Below are 24,783 nucleotides of genomic sequence, written 5' to 3'. Positions count from 1 at the left end.
AATCGCAATATTATACGAAAAAGCTTATGACAGCACGTGCGATAAAATCGCATGCGATGGAGCACAGACACGGGCCTAAGTTGGTCGTTTAGAAGCAATGTTACGTAATTAATGGATGACGCTTTAGTCCTGTTTTTAGAACGATTTTTTTAATTCTACTACAGATGGAACAGCTAGACCAAATCGGTATTATTGCAGTCATTAGATATTAAATCTGTTTTGTATGTGTCGTGTATTGATGTAACTACTCGATAGAGCGTGATGTTTTCGTAAGCTTCAAAACACCATGATATTTTGCAAAATGTGACCTGTTTGTAGTGCTTACACATCGATAATTCACAGTTGAGAATGAGCGATCACAACCGGTGGATCATCATGTTGCCGCTTTCCCTTTTGATGATACTCACGCTTTTAAAAGATGTTCGAGGCTTCGACCTATCTGATATGATGAAGGTATGAATATTTGGTTTACTCTATCCGACGGTAGTTCTAATTCGATTGTTTTTACTGCTTCTGATTTAGCAACTTACTGATTATTTTCAACGTTTTTTCAACACATCCATGCTACCGATGATTCGAAGATATGAACGACCGACCGAAAATCCACTTGCAGAATGGATTTAAATCACAAAACGTGTGTATTTTTTGTAAGGTCAGTGGTTTAAGCATGCAGATGGTGATAAGGTACGTCCATGCTCCTCTAAGTGTGGTAATACGTACGCCAGGTTAGCCAAGGACCGTCTGAGATGCCGTCTCAAAGAGTATCGATACAACGCTCCGATGGTGTTCTGAAAAAGAAAAAGCCAAATCATAATTTTGACAATCGGTATTTACTGCTTGATTTTGAAGATGAATAAAATTTATTAGTCTGCAAATCGTCCAAATGTCTGCTTTCATATCTACTTGTCATTTTAAAAACTACCACAATATATAGTTTTGATTGGAAAACTATCGCACTAGCATTAGCAATTTTCAAACAAAAAACAGTAATTACCTGAAATAGCAATGAGTCGTGTAACAACAATATTTTTAATGTTAACCCATTTGTATTGATTCTATTTGAAGGGCTAGCAGCTTGCTGTTGGACAGAAACGCAGTGTTCTGCCATCGCCGTTATGTTGTTTAAATTACTTTCCTTTAAAACTTCATACGGTTCAGACCGTTTGACGCGCAGCAATGAAAATAGATCTAAACGTCGTGAATCGAAATCACTTTGTTGCCGTTTTTGACATGGTGCATAAAGATCACTGGTAAAGCGTATTTCAATGCGAAACTGCGGTGTGCTATCTTTACTCATCGTTTCCAAAGCAGCATATTGACCTTGCTGGTGCTCAACAACAGCAAGCAGAAATATATTTGTGTCTGAAGAATAAGAAGGAAAAAAGTTTAAACGCATACCAGCATAAACATTTAAGCAGATAAATTACAAACCTATTACAGTCTTATATATTTTGCCGATTCCAATGGGTTTGTGGTCTGTAGCGACGAAAGTTACGAATTTCATCCACTTCAGCATGCAAAAATAAGATACAAAATTGAATGTAATTGCCCAATGGCTGGACTAAATTGAAATTACCTTATTTGCAGTTTCTGTCATCATCACAAAATCGTACAATTTGGAGTGGTGCGATACATGATAGCTTTGGTAGCACTCTACTGCATACATGCTAGGTATTTCAGAAATGGGTGCATAATGCAGCATAAGCATAACACTAGCTACTCCAATAATTATTTTAAATGCTAAAGACGTAATAGTATGTTTTGCCATTTTCACGATCGTCTGGGTTAAAACAAATGGATTAACTCTATGTTCCTTTTTTACGTTGTTACAATCACACAGCAAATAAATGTCCTGTTAACTATTGTATTATAATTAAAGAACAATGTACGTAGCGCACTCGCTTCCAAACTAGCCTACAGTTCGTCAAACTTACAACAGAAGTGACGTATCTCTCAAGACATGTCTGGAATGAAACCTTTCAATGGCAGCAGAAATCGATTTCGATGGTTTTGTTTTTGAAATGGTCTGTATACTCATACACATCGGTCAACAGCAACATAAACTTTCTAATTAAATCAAGATTTTACACATTTTAATTATATGTGTATAATAATAAAAGCACAACCATTTATATAATACTGCAATGTATAGAAATAATGTGATAGTTTTGTTATTGCTATTAGTCGGTTGTACAGGTAGGACACATCGATAGCAATCAACGCTTACAGTATGGCACGCAAATAGATAATTTTGCGTGTAACCGGTATCACCTGGCGCTTATCACAATGCCAGAACAGAGGATGAAACGGTATCTTGGGCGCCGTTGTAACGGGTTTTAAATGCAATTTGTTCTATTGTCTGCTAGAACAGCACAAAAGGACATCCTTTTCGTCCTATTTGTGTACTGTTTTCGCTACAAGATGCTTTCGATTTTCTTAAGTATTATAACAGCTGGCTGCTACCTTTCTGTGTCTTCTCAACTTCAGCTGCGACGCAATTTTCGCTCAATTCAACGGCGTGCAGAAGATGCATAGCTAGGAAATGGCTGAAACCCTTGGCGCATTTTTGATTTCTTATAGGGTGCATAATCCGTTGTTTTTTTACCTTCCTACTATTGCCGAAAAGTTGGCCAAGACGAGGTCCGTATGCAACCCCTATTTCTTAAAATTTACCTTTTCCCATAACACCACAAACCAACACATCTACCGAGACTGGTTTTCGTTCCCTTATGCATTATATTCACAAAACTAGGGAAGAAAGCAAGGACAATGCGGATGGTTCAATTGTCTTCCAACTGCTTCAACTAGTCCGGGATTGTACCGTTCTGTCACATAAGAGGGGTTGCTAGCACTACATATCAAGTAATATAGAGCAACACCCGTAACTATCAAAGCCCATTTTAGCACATTCATGTTTCTAAATCACGTACCAATGTGCAAGTACTGTGTAAAATAACATAAGTAAAATAAATTATTTATTCTTCTATATTTGTTATTCGGTATGATTTGACTACCATGTACTATAATCGAGCATATGGGGTATGACTTTAATACATAGGATATGCTAGTACGTACTATCATTCGTCGTAGTTGAAGACACAGTGTCAATTAAGGTAGGGGAAAGTTTTCCCAGGATTTTGTATGATATTTTTTCAAAAATAAAAAGACCCTTCGGGACTATTCCCCTTCTAAATCAACTGCGTAACGCATCATTCGGCCCTACACCGTGGATTCTTAGCTCCCTTAAAAGGACATTTACCTTAGCATATTCTTTATCCCGGCATTGGGTAAGGGCAACGGAACGCATGAATAGAATACTCACCTGGTTTTCTTTTGATGCAGAAAAACGTTTCGGTACGTTGTGATATGCTCTCAATGTTGTGATGCACAAAACAAAAAAAGAAAAAAGTTTTACAGGGGTCTTAAATCTGGGCTTCAAGGAGCGTATGCACCATGGTGGTAGTAAGATAATGGTGGTGTGAAATCATTTTTCCCATGCCGGTACCATCGCAAGGAGAAATAACTGCACATTTGATAGTGGAGGGGTGTGCGTTGCGTAGAGTTAAACGTATATAAACCCCGTACACCTAGAAAACATCACCCATAACCGTTTGTATCATCGAACCGGGCAGATCTGCTTTCGTATAAAGTGCCAAACTTTGCAACGCAGTCTTCACTGGCTCGACTCAGGGCACAAAACCTGGTCGAGCCAGGATTCGAACAGAAAGCGAAATGTGTGATACAGCAGTGATGTAATTCCAAGTTGTAAATGAAAGCTTCAATTACTGTGTTGTTGGCTAAAACATTGTTGTTGAAAATCAATTGCTAGAATATTGCTGTTCATTCAGTAATGTGTGATAAAAACTGTTCAACTAAACTTGTAACACCTGTGGCTACAACAAAGGAAGAGGTAAGCGTGGATTATTTATCTATATTATAACTTGTGGTTTGATAATGTAGATGTTGTAAAATGCGTCTGTGATTCGTGAGTCAGTGTATCAGTCAGTCAGTGATTCGGCAGTCTATTAGACTATTAGATGACGCATTTTCCATTCCAAAACGAAATCCAGTCTAGAAACCAGAGTAGAAATATTATCAAACCTCCTTTTGGATATAATTGACCGATTTATTCAAGTGCTATCTCGCCTCTCGATCGGTTGATCCAGCCTCCTAGGTCAAGGAGGCGATCCAAAACGTGATTTGAGCTAATTACGGATCTGTTTTTAGCTCTTACCAAAATCGCTAAAACAAGTTCACTTTTAATGCATACCATGTTGCCTGATATTAAAACCGCGCTTTCTATAAAACATGTTTCCGTTGCATTTACTTTGGAAAAATTAATTTAGATATCTATTTTTTTATTTTCATAAACCACGGATGATTGTAACATGAAACAATATTGCATTAAATCACAGACATAATTGAACTTTAAATTGCTATTATAAACATTACTAAAATGAAAATATGTTGAAATTAATCATAACGATACGGAACCTTTTTTCAATTTTAGAATCGTTTACGCTATTCACTCACAAATGAAGATGCATTCTGCTATTACAATTGGAGATCATCACACTGAAAGGAGAGTGAAGATAACACTGATTGCATCGATGGAGTGCTATTTTTCTGAAGAATACATTTCTATGATTGGACTGGAGAGACTTTGATAAATCGTAATTATGACGTCAACATCATCAACTGTAAACTGCTAGCTCCAACAAAAAAAAACCCTAATTGTTGAGCTCAACTGCTGTACAACAGAATCTGCCATGATTAAGATGTTAGAGAAATCATAACATGAAGAGATTCTGCTTAGGACGACAATCTTCAAGCCTGAACCATGGAAGCTGAACAATGGATATATAAAGCACGCTGTTGGCTATTTACACTCTCCGTACATTATAAACTGTTCATATTCAGCATTAACATAACCATTACTGGTATTTCAGTTCTCAAATGCATCATTTCACCGTTTTTATATCGCACTACAAACAATAGTCTGTTCTGCTGTTACGTTTCGTTTGCTAATGTGTGCCTTTTGATTTTCATACAAAAGTATAGCGGCATAGTTGAGTAGGGTGTTTTTGACCTTCATGTCCATTTTTGAACTTAAATTTTATTTTGAGATTGTTTTGTTCCTCGTTGGTTTTTTCTAATTGTTGCATCGTTAAGTTTGGTGCCTGAACAATTTGTTAAGTTTCGTGTTATTACAATGAGTTACGCGTGATAGTGTCATCAACCTACAGCGAACATTTTGCTTTTTCATTTTTAGTACATTAAAAATGAAAAACCAATTATTGTTCCTGTCAGTTCGAAAACAGTTTTTCATAACACTTGTTATAATACAGTCAGAATAATTGAAGAAAAGGTTTCTACAAAAATGTTAAGGTGAATTCGACAGATTATGATCGTTGAGCAACAATCTGATACGCAGATTGTTTTGTTGTTATTTTTTGTTATTTATTATTGTTTTCTATTATTGTTACATTCTTCAATGTTAATATTACACATCTTTCAGTTACCGTTAGCTCTATTAAAGCTGTAGTGTTTTGCTGAATACAGTATATTGCAAAGCCAACACTGTTTGTTATCCTTCATACAGCATTGTTTAAGGCCTGTTTTTGATGGTGTTGATGTACCTGCTTTTGTTTTCTTTTTCATTTGTGCTTATCGTTTGTTTTTGTTACTTTTCACAATGTTTATCAATGTTGGATTTTGCAGTTCTGAATTACGGAAAGTGTTTCAATGTTTAAAATGTTTTCATTTTGGTTCTTGTTACTAATTCTCATGGACTAATGTTGGTCAATAAAACTTGTCTCAGTACTATGCTTTCAAGTTGATCTAAATTACATTACCTTTTCAGTTTACTTACTTAGGCATACATATTTCCTTATCTTTTATTGTGCGATAATTGTGATAAATTATACATCCATGCGTTCGAAATAGCCCAAGCAATCATTACGTTTATCAATTTCCAATACGTTCAACATAGCATTCCATAGCATCACAAAATACAACAAAGCGTTAATTTCTTTCTCCTGGCACAATCATATAATATTATCAGTTTCCTGCATACGTAAAAATATAGTATAGCGCAAACAAATTGTTGTGACATAAAAAATTTTATCATCTGTTAACTAGTTTTAAGAAAATAGTGTGAACAAAACAAGGAGATTCTTGCTGTGCCATATACCGTAACACCGGAACATGGATGCAAGATAATAATAAAAGAAACCCAGAAAAACAAAATTTATTGATCTTTAAAACCCAGGTGAAAGTAGTAATCTAAATAAATTAATACACAGCATAGCTTTAGGCACTTTTCTTCTTCGAAGCTATAATTTGATTTGAACGTCATAATCGAGAAACATTAACAGTTTAAATTTAAAACATTGAAAACACTCAAATCATGTATTCACGACACATTCCAATGTTTATGTTGTGTATTAAATTATGTGTCTTTGGTTAGATAGTATGACCAATCAGTTCAAATTATTAATCATACTGTTTCTAACGTAATAATAAGCATGCTCAATTTTATGTTTAAATAAACACAATCATCAGGCGTAACGTTTTATCGGTTAAAATAACCTGTGTCTATGTGTATAATGACGCCAAAGTAAATGAAAGAAATGAAAACACCGTAATGCGCAAACGCTAGAACTGACATTAAGCTCTATCGGTTTGGCAGTTCCGCCAGACTATAGCAAATTACAAACAATGCAAAGAGAAACTAGCATTGGAACATCTTTTTATGTAGCCGTATTATCACTAATTTAATTCATCTAAACCTTAGTGCCAATATAGCAAACTGAACTAAATTAGAGCTGCTGGAATGAGAAAGTGTTTGTGATGCTAAATGATTCTCTGAATTATTTTGTGTGCGTATGTGCATGTGAGTTTGTACGGTGTTAATTTTTTTTATTCACTTACCAGAGTATCAACAGCTGACAATGACAGAGAAAATAAACCATTATTTGCCGAGTCTCTATGTAAAGAAAATAAACATAGCATAAGATGACATCAGAATGATTCAAGCAACTAAAGTCTAAAATGATGTGATCGAGTTGATACCAACTATCACCACAATGTAAGTAACAAACTACAAAATATCGCAGGGAGCTGGGACATATTTACAAATCAACCTAAAATAAAGTGTTACGCGGACCCGAGTCAGTATTTTATCATCCGTCTGGTCATATTTTTAACTTGTGTTAACTTTTAAGCCAACATATTGTGTGAGAAATGTCTCTGATTGTAGTGTTGCATCGTAGGCCATATAAAGATTCGTAACAATTACTATATACCAAAGGCGAAACAGCTTGCAGCTGATGGCAAAACACAGATCGACACAGGCATTGCGCCGCGTTTTACGTATTGCATACATTTTGGCGTTTCAAATGCTATACGTATGCTATTCCATAACGCTTAAAAATACAGTTATTTTTTAAAGCACTAAAATGAGTGCAGATGAATTTTTCAACTTGGAAAACCCCAAATTAAAAACTACATTATATAATGAACACCGCGATTTACATCTAACAGTTCAACAACCTTTTTATGGAGGTAACTCATATAATTCAATAATCTGTATAATTTTATATTTAATTCAAAATTAAACATCAGAAGAATATGTTATTTGTAACTGTATTTTTCTCACAATGTAATGATGAAGCTATATTTTTGCATTTAAATATGATGCTTGCCTGTTATCCCATACTCTACATGATGTGTTCGGTCACTCGTGAACACGTTTGTATGGGTTGCGTACAACTACGAACAAAAAATAGATAGAAAACAAGACCGCTCGAGAAACTTAACGCCCATTTCTATTAGTTGTCTCATTATTGCAGTGCTACTGATTGGAAAGAGATCGTTCATTCAGAACCATTTTGTACCAACAACACCATGTTGAAATTTTGTAAACTACATAAGTTTAAAACGTCTTCCTCGAAACGAAGTGACCTTGGTGAAAGTGAAAGTGTGCAAGAAACCCTTTTATCATTTGTGCGACAATATTCAACGCGGTTTAGAAGGGGTTCTAGGGCTAATAATGGTGTAAAATCTTCACGTTTTCAAAATCTTTCATCAACCTCGAGGTAAACAATTGAAAAGAAAGCTCATTGGTTTTTAAACATGTTTTTAAGTTCTCTGTTGTCGTTCACAGTGCCTCACATGTTCAACATACTGTGATGTCAGGTAAATAATTACCTTTGCGTGTTCCTTAAATATAAACCACGCTACTTTTTAAGAAGTTATTTGATTTTAAAACAATTGTACCATTGAATTATATATCAGAAGTACACACATTTCCTCTTTAATCACAGTTTCTTCTACTTATACATGCCTTTTGATAATACGGCTTTCGTTCAAAACCAAAGCTCGATCGATCATGCGTATCATCTTATGAAATGAAGGACAGATCAAGCAGCTTTGTTATGGTGTCTGTGCGCAATAATACTAAGAAAACGGAGAGAATAAAATCCATCACAAAAAAGGAGAGTGAAATACAGTAAGAGAGAGAAAGAGAGACAGAGATAGAGAGACAGAGAGAGAGAGATAGAGAGAGACAGAGAGAGAGAGAGAGAGAGATAGATAGAGAGAGAGAGAGAAGAAATATACAGAAATACATGAAATTAAAATGAGCGAGATAAAAGATAAACAAAGAAAGTAAGATACTTTTGCTAGAGCGACTACCATTAATTTCGATTGTTTTGTCGTTCTTGTGTACAATTAGGTGTTCTGCATTGTTTTATGCTTATGAACAAACGGAAACAATCTGCTTCCCAGGGCTTCTCCTTCGTTACTCTCTGAAGACAACAATCATGGAAGAGACGGTCCTAGGTTTAAGAATTAGTGTCGCCAACAGTGTGTCACGAAACAGAGAAACTGTGCCACAATTTCATTGAAAGTGTGGCCTTCGAGCAGTACGGTACGTCATTTGCTGTCTTGGATGTAACACTTTTATTCGTTACATGTGTTGTTTTGTTTCGGTATCTCTGTTAATGTCGAACGGAATTGACTTTAGTTTTTTATTTTACTAATATTTGAATCATAACACTAAATATGAAGTTAAAATGTCCTTCGCCGTTGTGTATAACTTCGGAGTCAGATAATGCATTTCGAAAACGCTTGGAAGCTTGCAACTGCATGAGCATTGGGAAGAAGAAATATAGTGAAAGTTATAGTGCAACGAAAGATAGTGCATTTGAAAATGTTAAATGTGATACGTGCAAGAAACAAACCAGGAATAGATCGGTTGCATTTTTGAAGCGAATTGGCAACAATATGCTGCTCCATCTCAGCACAGGAGCTAACTCGAAAACTTCAAACACCACAGACCATCAGGTTTATCGTGCTTTTGATGAGGACCGTTACATGCCACCTTCGTTGTACCGAGTTGTTACAAACCTCTCACCGCCATTGATGGCTACTTCGACAGATGACACCATCACCACCCTTGAAAGTGATGCCAGAAACAACAGCGGTGATCTACGTACTTTCTCAGTGGCCCTAGGCTCAACTTCTGAGTTACACAGCGATCGCAATCGATGCATCTACCGATCTTTTCACCAATATGTCTTCACGCCACAGACTCACGTTGGAAATGGAAAATATACTATCGAACGGAAGCATAAAGTGAAGAAACGTGATCGTCTCCAAATGCAGAGTCAGCAGGAATCACAGCAGACCAATCTGGAATTCCGCAAAGGTCCGCAGAAGCAAATGAAGCCTGAATCTAAAACACAACGTGAATCGTTTGCGACGAATAGTGACATACGCACGGGTAAGGCATGCATAATACTCAACAAAAACTTTCACATCATCTATCAAGATAAACAATAATATGCAGCGACAAATGTATCAAAACACCTTTGATCTAGTGTTGACTTCGTCAAGCAGTCTAAAATTTAATGTAAGGATGGTTCTATATACGCAATTGACAATTGCAGGCTGTCAAAAAACTCATTTTAGATGTTTTAACTATAACATATATTTAAAAGAGTATTACATCACTAACAATGCCAATGAACATTTTTTGGATAATTTAATATAATGCAAACTTGGTTTACGGCAAATGCAAAACAGACTGAATAATGCCACATAGCAATATGCGGAGGTAATACATAATCGAAAACGTTTCTTCGACTTTGCTACAAACAAAAAATAAAAATGGTTTATGAGTCCGCTTCAAAGCACTGACATAGCGTACCAATGAAAACACAATAAAGGGTGGCTGAATATTGCAAATGAAACAACCTGCATAACACAGCATTTGGAAATAACCAAGCCTCTTCCTTCAATCTCATTTCATTTAATGGAGGTTAATATTAGTAAATATTTATTTACCATAACTTGAAAGACTTAAAGTTTTTCTTCTTTTTAAAAACATCAATCAACGTGAAGATACGAAGATCATCTAGATCATCTTGATTTATTTGCAATACTCTGATTGTCGTCTAAGCAACTTAAAAACTATGATAAAAAGTAGCTAATTTGTGGCGATTGACAGTTTCAATAGAATGATAAACATCAAATGACAAGGATGACAAGTTGAATCTTGGAGCCATGAAAAAAAAGGTTTATAAGAATTATACTGTAGCCTTCTTAAATCAATACTTTAGAATTCCTAACATCTAATATCATAGTTGGTAAATAGATATTAATTTTAATTGGCTAATTTGGAAAAAATGAGTGTGTACGTTCGTTACTATTTTTTCATATAGAAAAGAAAAAAATGAGTGCGTACGTTCTTTTTTTAAACAGAAAAGAAAAAGAAATGATTGGTATGATTCAGTTTTAAAATTATGACATACCTCTATAGTACATGTACTATGTATGCCTTAAAAAAGTGTTTGAATAATGTATCAATTGTTAACCATTTACCTAGAAAGAGTTGTGTTACTATTTTTCTTGCATAAAAGATAGAGCACACCCAACTCCCAACCCAACACAGGTGCAAAAGCGGAAGTTGATCTTTTGTGTATGTTAATCGATAGTTCCGGCCCTGTCCTCATCCCTTTTCAGTGATCAGAACATCACAATCATGCAGTTCAATAGTACACTCCCGATATCCGGGGTAAAGAATGAAACGCATACAACGGAATGAACAAAATCGATTTTCAAGGTATTTTTTCATTCTATCTTTATCTAACATCAGAATCTGCCAGCTATGCTGCTCCCATTGGCCCTCAAGTTACAAAATTCCATAATGGACTTCACTCAACCTGGGAGTCAATGCGAGTAGCAGTATACGCAGATACATGGTTGCCAATTCGCATAACTAGTTGAACTGCATTGAAGTGTAACGAATGGCGACGAAAATAACAATAACAAAAAAACGACACACAATGCAAAGTTTAGATGGAAAACGATCGTGTTCGTGGAACTGTGGTGAGGTTTAAGTAGTACTTGTTATTAAAACTGGCCTTTTAATCGAAAAAACAGGCCTGATGTTACTTTTTTCTAAATTCAATTAATTTTTTGTCGAAATAAATCATTCCAGAATATAAATCATTTGATTTATTAGGTCAACATAATAAATTTAGAATAACATAAATTATTTTGCTTTTACAATTCAATAAAGCCTACATAAGTTGTCAAGCGTATATGTTCTGACTGGTGATATAGACCCATTTGTGCCCTCTCTTTCCTATACTTACTGTTCATGCTGTTCATTGATCCGAATCCAGGGTAAGTCGGGTACGGTTGATTGCGTATGCAATTTATAAATGCGGCAGATGATTGTTCCAAAATTCCAGACTGCTAGAGGAACATGTTTAAACACATGTATTGGAATATGATAGAAAAATTTGTTTCATATACCTTCGTATTGCGATGATTCTTTTCAATACTTTGGACCTTTATATAAATAGTGAATTAATTTACGCATGCGATATACAATCGGACTGATTAAACGAAAAAGTAAAAATATGTCTGCATCGATGGTCTGTGAGATTATTCAGCGTCGTTACAAACCAGTTACACATCATTTTGTTAAGCTGCCTCTTAGACGCATTTTTATGCCATTTAACCCAGTTGGAATTCGATACCTGTCCGACCATTTTGGAGCCAATGCCTCGATACCTTAGACCAACTATTAGGTCGACCGAGCACAAACATCAATGACCTCACAGAGTCTAAATACTCAATTTTAGACCACACCCTTCTTGATTAACACAATACTACTAGCTCATCTTCATTGTCCTCCCTCGTACACTTTTCCGGCATCAATCATTTGCTTGAACGAATGATCAAGTGCTGGGGCTCCACTTCTCATCTCTGTTTGGTTGTACTGCTCTATTGTCACTCGAACCCAATGTACCCCACCTTTGAAACGGAACCTTCGAAACACCCTCAACAAAGTCAGCGGTCAAACGAAATGGAAATGAAAACAAACACACAACGGAACTGCTAAAAGTATTGTCTACCATTATTTCAAACACATGCGTAAAAGTGTGTTAGGTTCGTACGATCGAAGCTCGACCGTTCGGGGTGGCGCACCCGAGAGAAGAGATTCCATTCTCAGCAACCAGTACTCTGCTGCTCTCGGCGTTTTGGCGTTTAAACCCTGCACTGCAGCGTATTGATGTTGCATGCGTGTGTGCGTCCACTTAATTAACATCATCACGGCAATCACACTATGCTCTTTAAGCTAGGCTCTTTTGCCTTTGTCGACACTGCATTACTGTGACCGAAGCATAACTTTTTAACTCCAGCAAGCAGATCCCGCTAGTCTGCCGCGTTTACGGAGATCGTGCATACATTCAAGTAACTATTTAGTCATTTTCGGTTGTTTCAGAAGAACAACAACCGATCCCAAAAGCTGAAATAGATATTACAAATAGATACCCGGATGTAAACGATGTGCATAAGTACTATTTTTTAATGATTATACTAAACTAAAAAGGTTTATAATATTATACATTATATTAGAAGTGTTTTGGTTCAAATAAGTACTAGCCATTTACAACATCCGTTCAAACCAAGTTCTTTTGTATTACCGAGAACATTTCTATAGTAATGCTTTGATATGTGGCTTATGTATTGGTGTACAAAAATTTGACGAAGCCTCCACTGCAAAGTCATTAACAATCACTGGTAACCCTGTGTGAATGTGCGCGATAGAGCGCGGCTCGCGCGTTCTGTGCACGCTGTATCCCTTCCTAAGCCAACTGAACCCGAATCGGTCAAACCACTGGGGGAGCAGAGTAACGAGCCTCGAAGAAGGGATGGGATGGTGGTAGAGCGACAACAACAAACAGCAGCATTCAACACAGAGAGACCGTGCCATCTAGCACCACATCGCGATCGGCGTGCCTCGACGACGATGATGTCGACGATGAAACCAGTCGCGCACAGTATCGCGTTACAGCTTGAACGATAAAGTTCAAACCGTCCGTCCAATACCGCCGAGAGTGTGCTGTGCGGTGTTTCGTCCGTCGAACGCGAAAGTGCGACCCACTAATTCCAGTTATGTTGCAAGTGATTTCCTAAGCATAACATTAACGTGTCCATCAGAGCACCACAACGACATCGGAATCAGTGTACTAATAGCATGCATAGTAATCCATAGCTCCTACCGAACTATTTGCTGTGATTAACGGAACTGAGCATTCCAGAATACACATTTACTCTGGTTTTGCATACACGGCTGTGTTTCGTTCTCACAGTGTTTCTACGATCGTACATACTCGAGCAAGGCTGATTCACAGCATCGTGAAACACAGATCTCATCGTTTCCGGCACGACCATACTAGGTAGTTCTTGTTCATCTTCTTTTGCGAAACGACCCGATCACCGAGTCTACCGTGTATACAGGGTCACTAATGTAGTTTTACCACGTAGCAGAATAGTTAGTGGCACAGACTCTCTACGGTTGGTTGTTGTATTTGTAATTGTCTATGCTTCTATAATTGAAAAATGGACTAACTTGATCGATTTTAAATGTGTTTTTACTCCATTCGTGCTGCAATGTACACAATCATGGAACCGCGAGAGTTGATATATATTAACAGTAACCTGGAGAAATATCGCACAAAACAGGAATATTTAAAACTTGAATTATTTAAACTAATTTGCATATTAGCATACAACCAAACAGTTCGTTTAAGAATGTATAATTCATAAGGAAGAGAGGTCGAAAACGTTATCGATGCCGGTTTACGTGCGGTGGACAGCGTTACCTTTACCATTTTGCGGTCTCCTGAAACCACTACTACCAAGCATGATCAAATACAGAATTCCATACCCGACTAGATATGTATCGGGAAATCTAAACCAATCACGGATAAAAGATGATGTTATTGGATTTGCAATTATGAAACAGTGATCATACATGGTATGTGTATAGATTATGAAACAAGTATCAGGACAAGTTTACGATTGTGAACCAACCACAAAAGCATGAACAGGTGCACAAGGCCAACACAAATCAGTAATTTACTGTTCGGCGCTAGTGAGCATGTAATGATCGTCAACAAATGTCATTTGTGAATAATGGAACGAAAAGTTCTACAAAAGCTAGTGAGCCGTGAGTAAGAATTGTGAATAGCAAGAAGCAGTGTGTGTTCGTGTTTCATTAACTCCCCGTGTATGAAATTGCATAGCGAATTAGAGGGATACGAATCGTGGAGGAGGGATAGATATTTGAGTTTTATTTTGAAATTCAGTCATCAGTGTGTTAGTGTGTAAACAAAATCTTCTGATATGATGTCATATGAGACGTCCGACGCATTGGACATAGCAATACAATGGACAGATCGTTAAGCATAAGTTTAAATTTGCCGTTGTAAATTAATTATGCATGTTCGGAGAGCTGTTGACAGGTTCTCAACAATTGAATCTTCAAGCTTCTCTAGCAGTAATCAACAGCGAACGGCATTCCGTTGCTAAGTCGGCGAATGGTGATGTGAAAAACTTTGCTGAGTTGTGATTGACAAAAAAACGAAAATGGGCATTTTTTAGGATTCGTTGGGGTTGATAACTGCAATGTTTAACATAATACAGTGGTTCAGTTCACATTTGGTCAATAATTTCTTCTTAATAGAAGTATGAAATAATTTCTAAATTGCATCAACCTTATAGATATGATATCGGTATGCTATGAAACCGATTCTACAAAAATATTAGAAATCATCTTACCGTTCGTGTAGCATATACGCCTAAATGTAGGCTATATAAAACCAATCTTTGACACTGCAAAGCGGTACTCTCGTGATAAACCCAATCTTAAAATTTGCGAAATCAGTACGCTCTGGGTGAAATGCCAAATGCTTTAATTTAATATGTGGCATTAATATGTGCTTTGTTTGTATAACAGATGCTCAAAGCAAGATTTATAACTTGTTTCAGGTACTCCATTAAACAGTCCAGAACTTAATATTCAACACACGAAATCTTTGGAGAAATTTCATTCAGGTATGTGTAGTTTGTAAATAACTTTGATTTAGTAGTTCGCGAATAACTAAATAAAAAGCACTAGCGTCACTTAAGTCATGCAAACTATTCTTAAGCGATCGGACATAATAGATTCCAAACGAATATGATTATTATTTCTAAATACTAGATAAAACACTTTCGAAGCATGGCTCAATGCCAGATGGTAACATAACATACACTGAGATAATAGATTTCAAGCTGTTATGCACTTCAAATTCCGTATTTTAACTATCTCAATCCACTTGTGGTAAATTTAGAAGCCAGATTGTTTGTGCATGGGAAGAACGTCATTGTTGATGTTAAACAGAAATATGAGCATCTGTTATAGTATACTATAATGATTGCGACTTACACCTCTTATCAAACCTACACGCCACACTGTGTTACCTCTGCTTAGATGTATTGTGAAAACGTGTCCCGGCATTGCTGGTCAACTTTATAATTCCCGTTCTATTCTCCAACGTTGGAGAGAAACGCACATCCAATGAACGTATGAGTGTCAGTGAAACGGTGTAAACCCTTATCAGTAATTTTGATAACAGCCTGAAATGGGTAAACTTGTATATTCTAAGCGAAGTTTTCAACAGTGAAAAAGGCAGACCCAGGCCTATTTGTTGATGAAAAAAGTTAAGCTCCGAACCGCAAAGTCCCTGTGAATGTGTATATTTTTCTTGGCCATATAGTTCCTTTTAAAAGTAGTGCTGTTTTGATTTAATAAAATACGTGCTAACAAAATTTCTATAAAACAACGTGCCTCCACAAACTGAGTTTGAGCAAATCAAGCGCGAGGGAAGCAGCTAAAAAAACACATACGTCATCCCATCTTGCGTTCCATTGCACAGAAGAGCCAATCTTTTCGCGGTGGTGCGATGGCAATATGCATCAAAAAAGGAAATTTGAAACGAGAAAAAACACCCCTTTAGCATTCTATCGCTCCATTTCTCATTCACTCGAAAACGGCCTATCCAAATCAGATGGCTGCAGAGTGCACACGGGACATAAACACTCGACGTTTGCGTTTGCCAAGATTCGGCAGCATTCTCTTAGTTTTAGCCGGCGTCAGGCACGATACTGTTTAAAAGTGAAATTATACATTTCAACACCGTTCGTTGTTTGCTGAAGTGAAATGAGAAAGCTGTGGTAGTGCCATAATCAGTCTATGTGTGTTTTTCTATCGTTGCTTAAAGCACGTGAGCGCAATAGACGAATTTACGTAGCAAGCGTACAGTAAATATCTGTTTAAACAAATAATCATGATCATACACTTAACACAGTTTTGAATTTTTCGATCAGCTGTTCAAACGCTAGAACACAGTGGCACGGTCCAGATATCAGTACAGAGACGCAAGGAAAATATAAAGTGAGTCGCATAGTGATCCTCTGTTAGAACTGACTGCGCGTGGTGTTTTATGAAAACGAGCCGAGACACATTCCATTGCCGTGTTAGATTGGTTGAGTGCCAAATTACCTCTTTTGCATTCAATTCACGTCCCTACGTAAGCGCTAGAACCAAATAGGAGTGCCGGAAAACTGCGTTGGGATTTTATGTCTGAAACTGTTGTGCGTAGTGATTGCCATAAGCATATGTACGATTCTATACCGTGAACGAAAAGAATATTGCGATGGCTCGCTATTTTGGGAGTGTATGCAAAGGCACGTTTGGTTTGATGCCATTGGTATATCAACAATATCAACGATGCTAATCGAATAGTGGTGTTAGTGAAAACAATGTGCAATTTTCAAAATCGTAGCTTGTAGCATCTGTTACTAATCCGACAGCCTAACTAACTCTATGGCCAACACCATTTACGTCTGTTCGGTACGTTTCGCGGCGTTCTTGCATTCACGGTAGTGACATTGATAATGAGTGTCGGCAAAACACACTGCCAAACCTATGTGGTGGTAGATTTGTGAACGATCGTGTGTTGGTTAAGTCGCGGATACGATAGGGTATAGATACGATAGCACTTACGCGCATGGCTGTATGCGAGTGCAGAATGCGATCGTGTGAGTAAGAAGAAGTGTCATTTTGAATCGGAAAACATGAGGTGTAGTTCGTGTATCAGTGGCAACCGAGGTAGTCAATCGAGTAGCGACTATGGATCAACATCAGCGGTGAAGGCGAATAGAACAGCTGATTTGGTACACAGCCACCAGAACATGGATCAACAACCGGATGGAGAGCATAGCCCCGAGTATAGGGTGGATTCGCCTTCCTCAAAACAAGAGTGCCTAAACGGAATGTCCACTGTTGCAGGTGATTATCGCCATCCATCGATAATAATCGAAGAGCTCGAGGATGTTTACGACGACGACAACGATAACGGTGCCGTTGCAGATAGGGAAAGAAACCCATCTACAATCTTCCAACAGTACGAGGACAGTCATGATCCAGCCGGTGATAATTTTATTCGTCTCTCAACACACCCTTCGCGGCTAGAAGTGATACGAGAAGAAGAAACCAGCGAATGCAGTGACAGTGAATATTCACACATTTTACCGGCAAACGATCACACAGTTCAACTAGCGCCTGTGAATAATTTAGTTGATGAAGCAGGTGGAGACGAAAACACTGTTGCGCACGTAACAACCAAATTCAGTCCGGCAAATGTACTGCGCGAGTTTATAAAACACCATCAACGGAGAAAGCGGCGACGTGATATTCCGCGCCAGGGCGCTTCAACTCGATTTCAACAAAAAGAGCATCAGGTTGCAACAACGTGTATGTTAGTAGACACCAAGGAGAGCGACATGGCACCACTTGAGTACAGAAGCATTTGCACCACGGAAACGGTCAATAATGAAATGATGCAGGCTGAAGTAATCAATATCGGTTCAAACTCAAGCAGTCTGGATGATCTTAGCGATTTAGACGCGGACAATTGGGAGAAAACACCTGCACACCTTGAACTAAAACTTGTCGATACACCCAGTTTTGAAGAATTTATCGATCATATAGATGCCGACGAACCAACTGATCCGCATATTTGTAAGGCAAATGACTGTACGCAAAATCTTGCGATTTCAGGAGATCAGTGTTTACAGTACGACATTCTCAACCACAGTGGAGATTCTGCAACGCATGCGCAGGCTAGCAATTTTCAGCCAAACCAAATGCGCGAGTATGAAGACGCTATTCTTAATGATTCTACGTTAAGTGGTGGCGTTCGTGATGATCTGTGTGAGCTTCACAATGCTGAGAGAGCCAACCGGCAGGTCCATAACGTAGCGAAGGAGATGAGCGAGTATAGAAATACTCTAAAGAGCGGAGCATCCGATACAACCGTAGCAACTGAAAATTGGTCATCGCTCGGGGTTAGTAGCTCCTCTGTAGTAGTCGTTGATCGTGATCGCGCATCGGCTGTCCTCGGTAATAATCACAATGCCATTACGGCTTTGAAGGATCCGCCATTCTCAGTGATCGATCGTGATCGTGCATCAAAGTTCGGCATCGATTCTACGGTGAATCATTGTGTTCGGGACGAGGAAACACCATCGCTAATCGAGAAAAACATGTACCCCTCGGAGGCAGACTCTACTGTTGAAACTGTTGTGAAAAAGGAAAATCAAACTGTTCAGACACCTACACCGCAACCCATTCCTGCGCCGCGAGTGGTGGCAAAACCGGCAATCCCGTTGCCTCCACCTCCGGTACACGAAAAGGCAAACGTGACTAATCTGGGTCAACTTTCGGCCGATTCAGCAGAAATCAACAGATCTGACACACCACCCCTTGCACAGTTAGTTCCGCTGACCGTAGAGGCGCTCTCGTCGAATTCGACCGGATCTTCTACCATTGGGCAAAATGCTCAAACTCATAGTAGCGGTCATCATAGTAAAAGTGATCATGCAAATGCTAATCAAACTAGTACGGAAGATTGTGTCGATGCAGTAGCATCACCTGAGCGGCAGACAATTTTGAAAAGCGCTTCGTGCGATGATCAAAGTGTTTTATTCAAATTAATACAAGACCAAGGAAGCACCGCGAGCTCATCGGAAAGACATCATCAAGAAAACGCAGAAAAACTCTGCAAAGTTTCCCCGGCAATCCATGCCCAGAGTGGTTGCACGGTAGCTGATTTGACACGAAACCAAGCGGCCCATGGGAGCAACATCGACCGTGAACCAAAAATAGAACAGAGCGATGTAGATCACGGTGGACAGAATTCATGTGCCAGTTATGAAGAAACTATTGTTCGGTTGCCCTCAAATTCACAAAATACTAGTTATGAAACAGTTACTAATGGGAGTACCAATACGACTGGAACACACATATTTGTAAGCCAGCATAAAACTGTGCACAAAGATCAATCAAAATTTCCAAACCGGTGTGCAGAACCGTTAGAAATTGCAAATGATTCCTCCACCTCACCGCACCAACCGAAGGAAGTAAAGGTAGCCGATATGCGTACAGAGATCAGTTTCTTAAAAGATGCTGAATTACAGGAAGAATTTCGCAAACTGGAAATAGAAACGGCCAGATTTGAAAGAGAGCTGCAACAAATCACAGTACCCTCCCATGAGTCCAATCCACCAAGGAATGCTGAGCCCGGCAGAAAATATTTTGTCTCAAAACAGAGGGATTTTGCTATAGAAAGATCTAGCGTTGCCAATATCAATAATACGATGATGATAAGCACTGGGGTTGGTACTGGTTCTGACAATCGACAAAAAGATGACAGTCTTAATACGATTGATCAACTTGAACAACATGATCTGCAAAGATCATTCATCAATAACCATCGCGCAAATAATGCTACCGTTGCATCCGGCCTTGGACCAATTCCTCCACCTCCACCACCACCTAACACTTTAACTGAACCCGCAACAAATAGCGAAGAAACGTTCACCAAAAAAGTCAAAGATCGTGTGCGAGAATTAATGGCATCGCAGGCCGCAGCTGAAGAAGCAAACCACGTCATCAAATTACGCGGCGGTGGATTTGCCAGCGCACCATCGACACCTACAGCAAGCCGGAAAAACATCGAAGCAGAGTTTAAAGAGTTTAGAGAAATCCGTCAACGCGAAGCGATCGCCGACAGGCAGCACTTTGAATCTACGACTACGCCCAACATCAACGTTTCGACAAAACAACAACCTACTCATACCGGTGAGTCTGCGGAACGACGGGATCAAACTAACAGCGCAAGTAGGTCCTGGATGTCCGTTCTAGTCCCAATCACCGTTGGGATAGTTGTGTGGAGTGTCGTCCGTCTCATATCACCCTCTTTCCGCAAATGATCAGCAATGTCTTCCGTTTCATAATATCCTTTTTCCACAAGCGTTCTGCAATATGTTTAACTTTGTGTTTGAAATTTGTAACCTTTTTTGTGAACGGCTTTTATAGACATATAACAATCCATTTTTTGTTGTACTTTCCATACATAAAATACTCATTAAATTGTTTTGTGCGTGAAGACTGGTCCTTATCATACGATATAAAAATGCTTTGTTCCCAATGATTCCCTAAAAACAATGACAGAAACTGTGAATGACTGTAAAATAATCACAATAAATAATTAGTGCGATTTAAATCCTACAACATTCCATATCTGTGCACCGACTATGTTGTATTATTTCCAAACTCATGTTTTAAACAAAGTCAAAGTAAACTCTACACGTTGATTTTCTATAAAATGAGGTTTTTATTGTTTCTATTTTTCTTTTCCAACTTTATGCGTTCCACTAGTGAGAAACTTTTCGCCGTCACGAATTCCTCTCGCAACGTCTAAAATATCATTTGTATCACGAAACAAACCCAATGATGCACCGGGAAAAGCCCGTGCAGGAGACCCATCAAATCACGACAATGAATCACATTTGGAAGATAATAATTCTACCGAAATCAAGGTTAATGTAGCGGCACTCATTGCTACACACCAGGAAAAGCAGCAGCAAAGTATTGGTTCCACAACTGCAGCACAACCTTTAAAAGGTGCCTCTACTTACCAACGAGAACATGCCGATAACAACGGTATTGTTTCGGCACAAAAAGATGAAGCAACTTCCGAACCGATAGTTAGCGTCAGTGACAAGTGCCAACAGTTCGAACAGCGTATTAGAAAAAACTCTATTGATAGTAGTGTTAATACGATTACCCAGCGAAAACCCTACAACAGTTCTGCGTCATTGGACGAATCGCAGCCAAAACCCGGTACGACCAACAATGGTATCTATGGACAAGTTTATTGTGATGCTGTTAATGCTGATAATGGTTCTTTCTCGGGAGCCGACTTGCTGCATGAGATTGATCACGCACTAGTGCTTGCTAAAGATTTCTTATTTTCGCGCGGTATGTTTAATGTTTGTCCTTTTTCTCCCCCGCTAATGATTTGCATTTGTAAGGAACTGTATCCTTATACGCATTTGATGCCCTGTTGTCTTCCCCGACTAATACCTGATGATGTTGATTTACTGATGCATTTAAACAATGCTTGTGTTATGTAAAATTCAAGGATTTATTATGTAACTTTGTACTGTTGCTGTTTGCTGCTTCGTAATTGCGTGTACAGTTTGTGTTAAGAGGTAACATAATCCTGATTTCTCAACAGTCTAACATCTTTAACGCGACGATTATAACACTCACTAAGCCATGATAACTGTTGTAACGATATGTTCTTTTAGCCTTTGAGAAAATACTTTACATTCACCATTTGTTTGGTTTTGTTTATCATGTGCTACCACAACAACATTTGTTGTGCTTCATCGATGTGATGAGATTGACTGCTTAATGATGCAGTCAATTGATGGGAGTGCAAAAGTTCCGAAAGTTCAATCATCTGTATCTGCATAGTTGAATATGGATTATTAGGATAATTGTCAAACCAATGCACTAAGACCAGATAACACACATGTTAAATCAAACGGCAATACTTTACTATTAAGTTTCGAACCTGTAATATTCTTACTGTAATAACCATAACAGTGAGAAAGACGAATGATGTGTGATTTTTGTATTTATCTTCTTGGAGCAACCACCTTTTCCACTGATCAATTGGATCAAGCCATTCAAAACATTGACGTAGTAGTTTAAGCGGCATACGATGAACGTGAGTGTGCAGTGCAGAGTATCAATCTTATCCGATACTGAACTGATGATGAGACGCAGACTCTAAAGTAGACGGTAGAAAGCAAAGGTAGAGCGCGGTACGTAGACATTATTATTTTTAGCCATTGATCGCAAATATACGCTCACATATTACGATACGAGTGACGGCGTACGGACGAGTGACGGCGTGAAAAAATGGTAAACAAGAGCTACTCTAATACCGTTATAACGAATACACCTTTTTCAAACCCTATACCACGCCAGTTGAACGGATCAAGAGAACAGAGATGATTCTTCACAATTAGATAGGAAGAAAGTATCTTTTTTTTTTGTAAACTATTGGCTTCGGTCCAACTGAGTAGACGAAAGCTATAACCGTTGTGCACTCAGCAATACCAAGTGCGCATGGTCAGTATGCATACACACACCAACGCAGGGTTATACTTAAAACGGAGAAAAGAAAATGTTGTGCCGGACGACAGCAGCGAGAGAAAACTCGTTCTAAACGATCGACGCGGGCGATGGTTCTTCGCGCGTAGTCTGAGAAAAAGAGTCCAACCGAACAGTCATTTTTTTGTAAATTTTCAAATCTTTTGCTGAAAGATCAGTGTAATCGTGTTATTTGGCGTGAGATGAAATGAGAAAATCCGCCATCACCATGTTGTGCCAATTTATGCATAGGATGTAGTTTCAATATAAAAACTTGCATACTTTCATACTGATTGCAATAGATAGATACGATTTGATTACGGCAGTGAATTTGTTCATTACACGGCAACAATAATAGTGATTGCTTTCGTATTGTTAATCACAGTGAAAGGCACCACGTGAATTCTACAGTGCATTATTATACACATACTTGATCTTAATTTTTTTAAATGAAAACAGCACTCATTAGTACATCGATCACATCGTGTTAAGTGACATCTACATATGTGCCAAGTGAATGCGTGTCGTGTGTATGATCCAGTGTATATCCCTGCTCTCTCACCTTCACTCTATTTCTCTTTTTCTCTTTTTTTGTTTTTGAAACTGATCATTACATTTGTGTATCTATAATGTCGTTGTTATGTTGCAAACTTAAAGCCAACGTATTAAAGTTGAATTGACGAATTGCGATCGGCTTGCGATATAACGTAAACATACACACTCGTGCGGCAGACTACCCAAACGAAGTTGAAGATCCATTCAAGATCGTTAAGACGTCGAATATGGGTCAGGGTTAGTAGTCGAGTTTGTCTTTCAATTTCATGCATAGTCTTCCTTGGGAAGATTCTTATTGGAAAAAACATATTTGGCTTAATCCTAGGGACAATCTGTTTAGCGCACAAATACATCTAAATCAGTAGCGATAGTTGTTTTGTACATCATAAACCATCATAAACGTTTAATTTTATACGTTGCGAAATTAAACAGACATTAGCATATACTATAGCTATTACATGGTGGTCGATATGATTGCAGAGAGCGGAACAACGTTAACAATTGGCCCTAAATTTAAGGCAAAAACATCTAGCCTAGGTAAGTGAGGTTGTATGAATGCATAACCTAAGATACACAAAGTTCAAGGACTTTTTTTTGTTAAGATTTTTTGTAAAACTTATATTCCTAAAGATATCCTAATTTGATTTAGTGTTAATTTATACGTATTTTAAAAAAAACATAAAATAAGATGTTAAGATCGTGATACATATCAGAATTTTTAATCATTTTAACACGTAATGTACGCTATTTTTACACAAAACAAGCATACATTCATACAAGCATTCATAGCCCGATCGCATATCAAAGACTTACGATACTGGCAGTGGTTAGTTCATCGTCTTTTCTCGTGCCTAATGATGTAATTTAAAGTCTCAGGCAGTGTAATCCAACACGAATGTTTACAATTGAAAATGAAAAACCTCAACAAATCAACACCCATCGATGTGCTGTCGTGCTCTCGCAAACTCTTGCCGTTCAGTTGCGAGGGTAAATGCTAAAAATTGAGTCCAGATGTTTACAGCTAGTTCATTTTTTCTGTCTGTACTTATGGAAGTGTTCCATACAGTTCACATACAGGTTCAAGGCACATGAGTCTTCTAGATAATGTAATACGCATTTTTTATGCTTTGTTTTTTTTTCTTGTTACGTAATTATGATTTAGTTACGAACAAATTTCGAACACAAGACATACTGAAAAGAATTTGCGATTGATAACAGTGTTGAATGTAATCATGGTTCAGGCGACTCAAAATTGTAGATATATTTGTTGATATATAACTATACACGCATGGTTTCAAATTAATTATAAA

At 38.0% G+C, this 24,783-nt stretch overlaps 3 protein-coding genes across 30 annotated transcripts in view; 2 read left to right on the top strand and 1 right to left on the bottom strand.

Moving 5' to 3' along the window:
* Positions 1 to 127: 127 nt before the first annotated feature.
* LOC133392065 (uncharacterized) lies at positions 128 to 2,646 on the bottom strand. 2 transcript variants are annotated; one of them, XR_009765428.1, is made up of 5 exons: positions 1,577 to 2,646; positions 1,432 to 1,507; positions 995 to 1,362; positions 531 to 788; positions 128 to 439 (listed from the first exon to the last, which is right to left on the bottom strand). XR_009765428.1 is itself a non-coding variant. In XM_061650085.1 (4 exons), exons 1-4 carry the CDS (start codon positions 1,766 to 1,768, stop codon positions 654 to 656), a joined length of 771 nt encoding a protein of 256 aa, XP_061506069.1. In that variant the 5' UTR covers positions 1,769 to 2,646; the 3' UTR covers positions 128 to 653. The 2 variants fall into 2 exon arrangements, 1 of the variants encoding a protein (XP_061506069.1); XM_061650085.1 differs by having other exon boundaries at positions 128 to 788.
* A 4,074-nt stretch (positions 2,647 to 6,720) lies between these two features.
* Positions 6,721 to 24,783, top strand: part of LOC1269515 (sorbin and SH3 domain-containing protein 1) — a 34,390-nt gene continuing 16,327 nt past the window's right edge. For 3 of the 27 annotated variants that reach the window (XM_061649955.1, XM_061649954.1, XM_061649953.1), the window contains exons 1-2: positions 21,131 to 21,733; positions 23,954 to 24,010. Coding sequence is in view for 16 of the 27 variants with exons in the window: in XM_061649942.1 (XP_061505926.1) it covers positions 9,067 to 9,787; positions 15,355 to 15,420; positions 21,131 to 21,733; positions 23,954 to 24,010 (1,447 nt within the window). In the remaining 11 variants the exon portion in view is untranslated. Of the gene's footprint in view, positions 7,091 to 8,177; positions 8,200 to 8,909; positions 9,788 to 13,343; positions 13,761 to 13,860; positions 13,879 to 13,905; positions 14,534 to 15,339; positions 15,421 to 21,130; positions 21,734 to 21,756; positions 23,711 to 23,953; positions 24,011 to 24,783 lie in introns of those variants that run through there. The other 24 variants (XM_061649942.1, XM_061649946.1, XM_061649943.1 and 21 more) reach the window with 24 other exon arrangements.
* LOC133392064 (uncharacterized) lies at positions 15,434 to 20,983 on the top strand. Its single transcript, XM_061650004.1, has one exon. It carries the CDS (start codon positions 17,485 to 17,487, stop codon positions 20,680 to 20,682), a length of 3,198 nt encoding a protein of 1,065 aa, XP_061505988.1. The 5' UTR covers positions 15,434 to 17,484; the 3' UTR covers positions 20,683 to 20,983.

This window comes from Anopheles gambiae, chromosome 2 (genome assembly GCF_943734735.2).
Source record: "Anopheles gambiae chromosome 2, idAnoGambNW_F1_1, whole genome shotgun sequence".
NCBI lineage: Eukaryota > Metazoa > Arthropoda > Insecta > Diptera > Culicidae > Anopheles > Anopheles gambiae.
The sequence above is the reverse complement of the archived record's forward strand: the minus strand, read 5'-3'. Positions and strand labels throughout refer to the sequence as shown.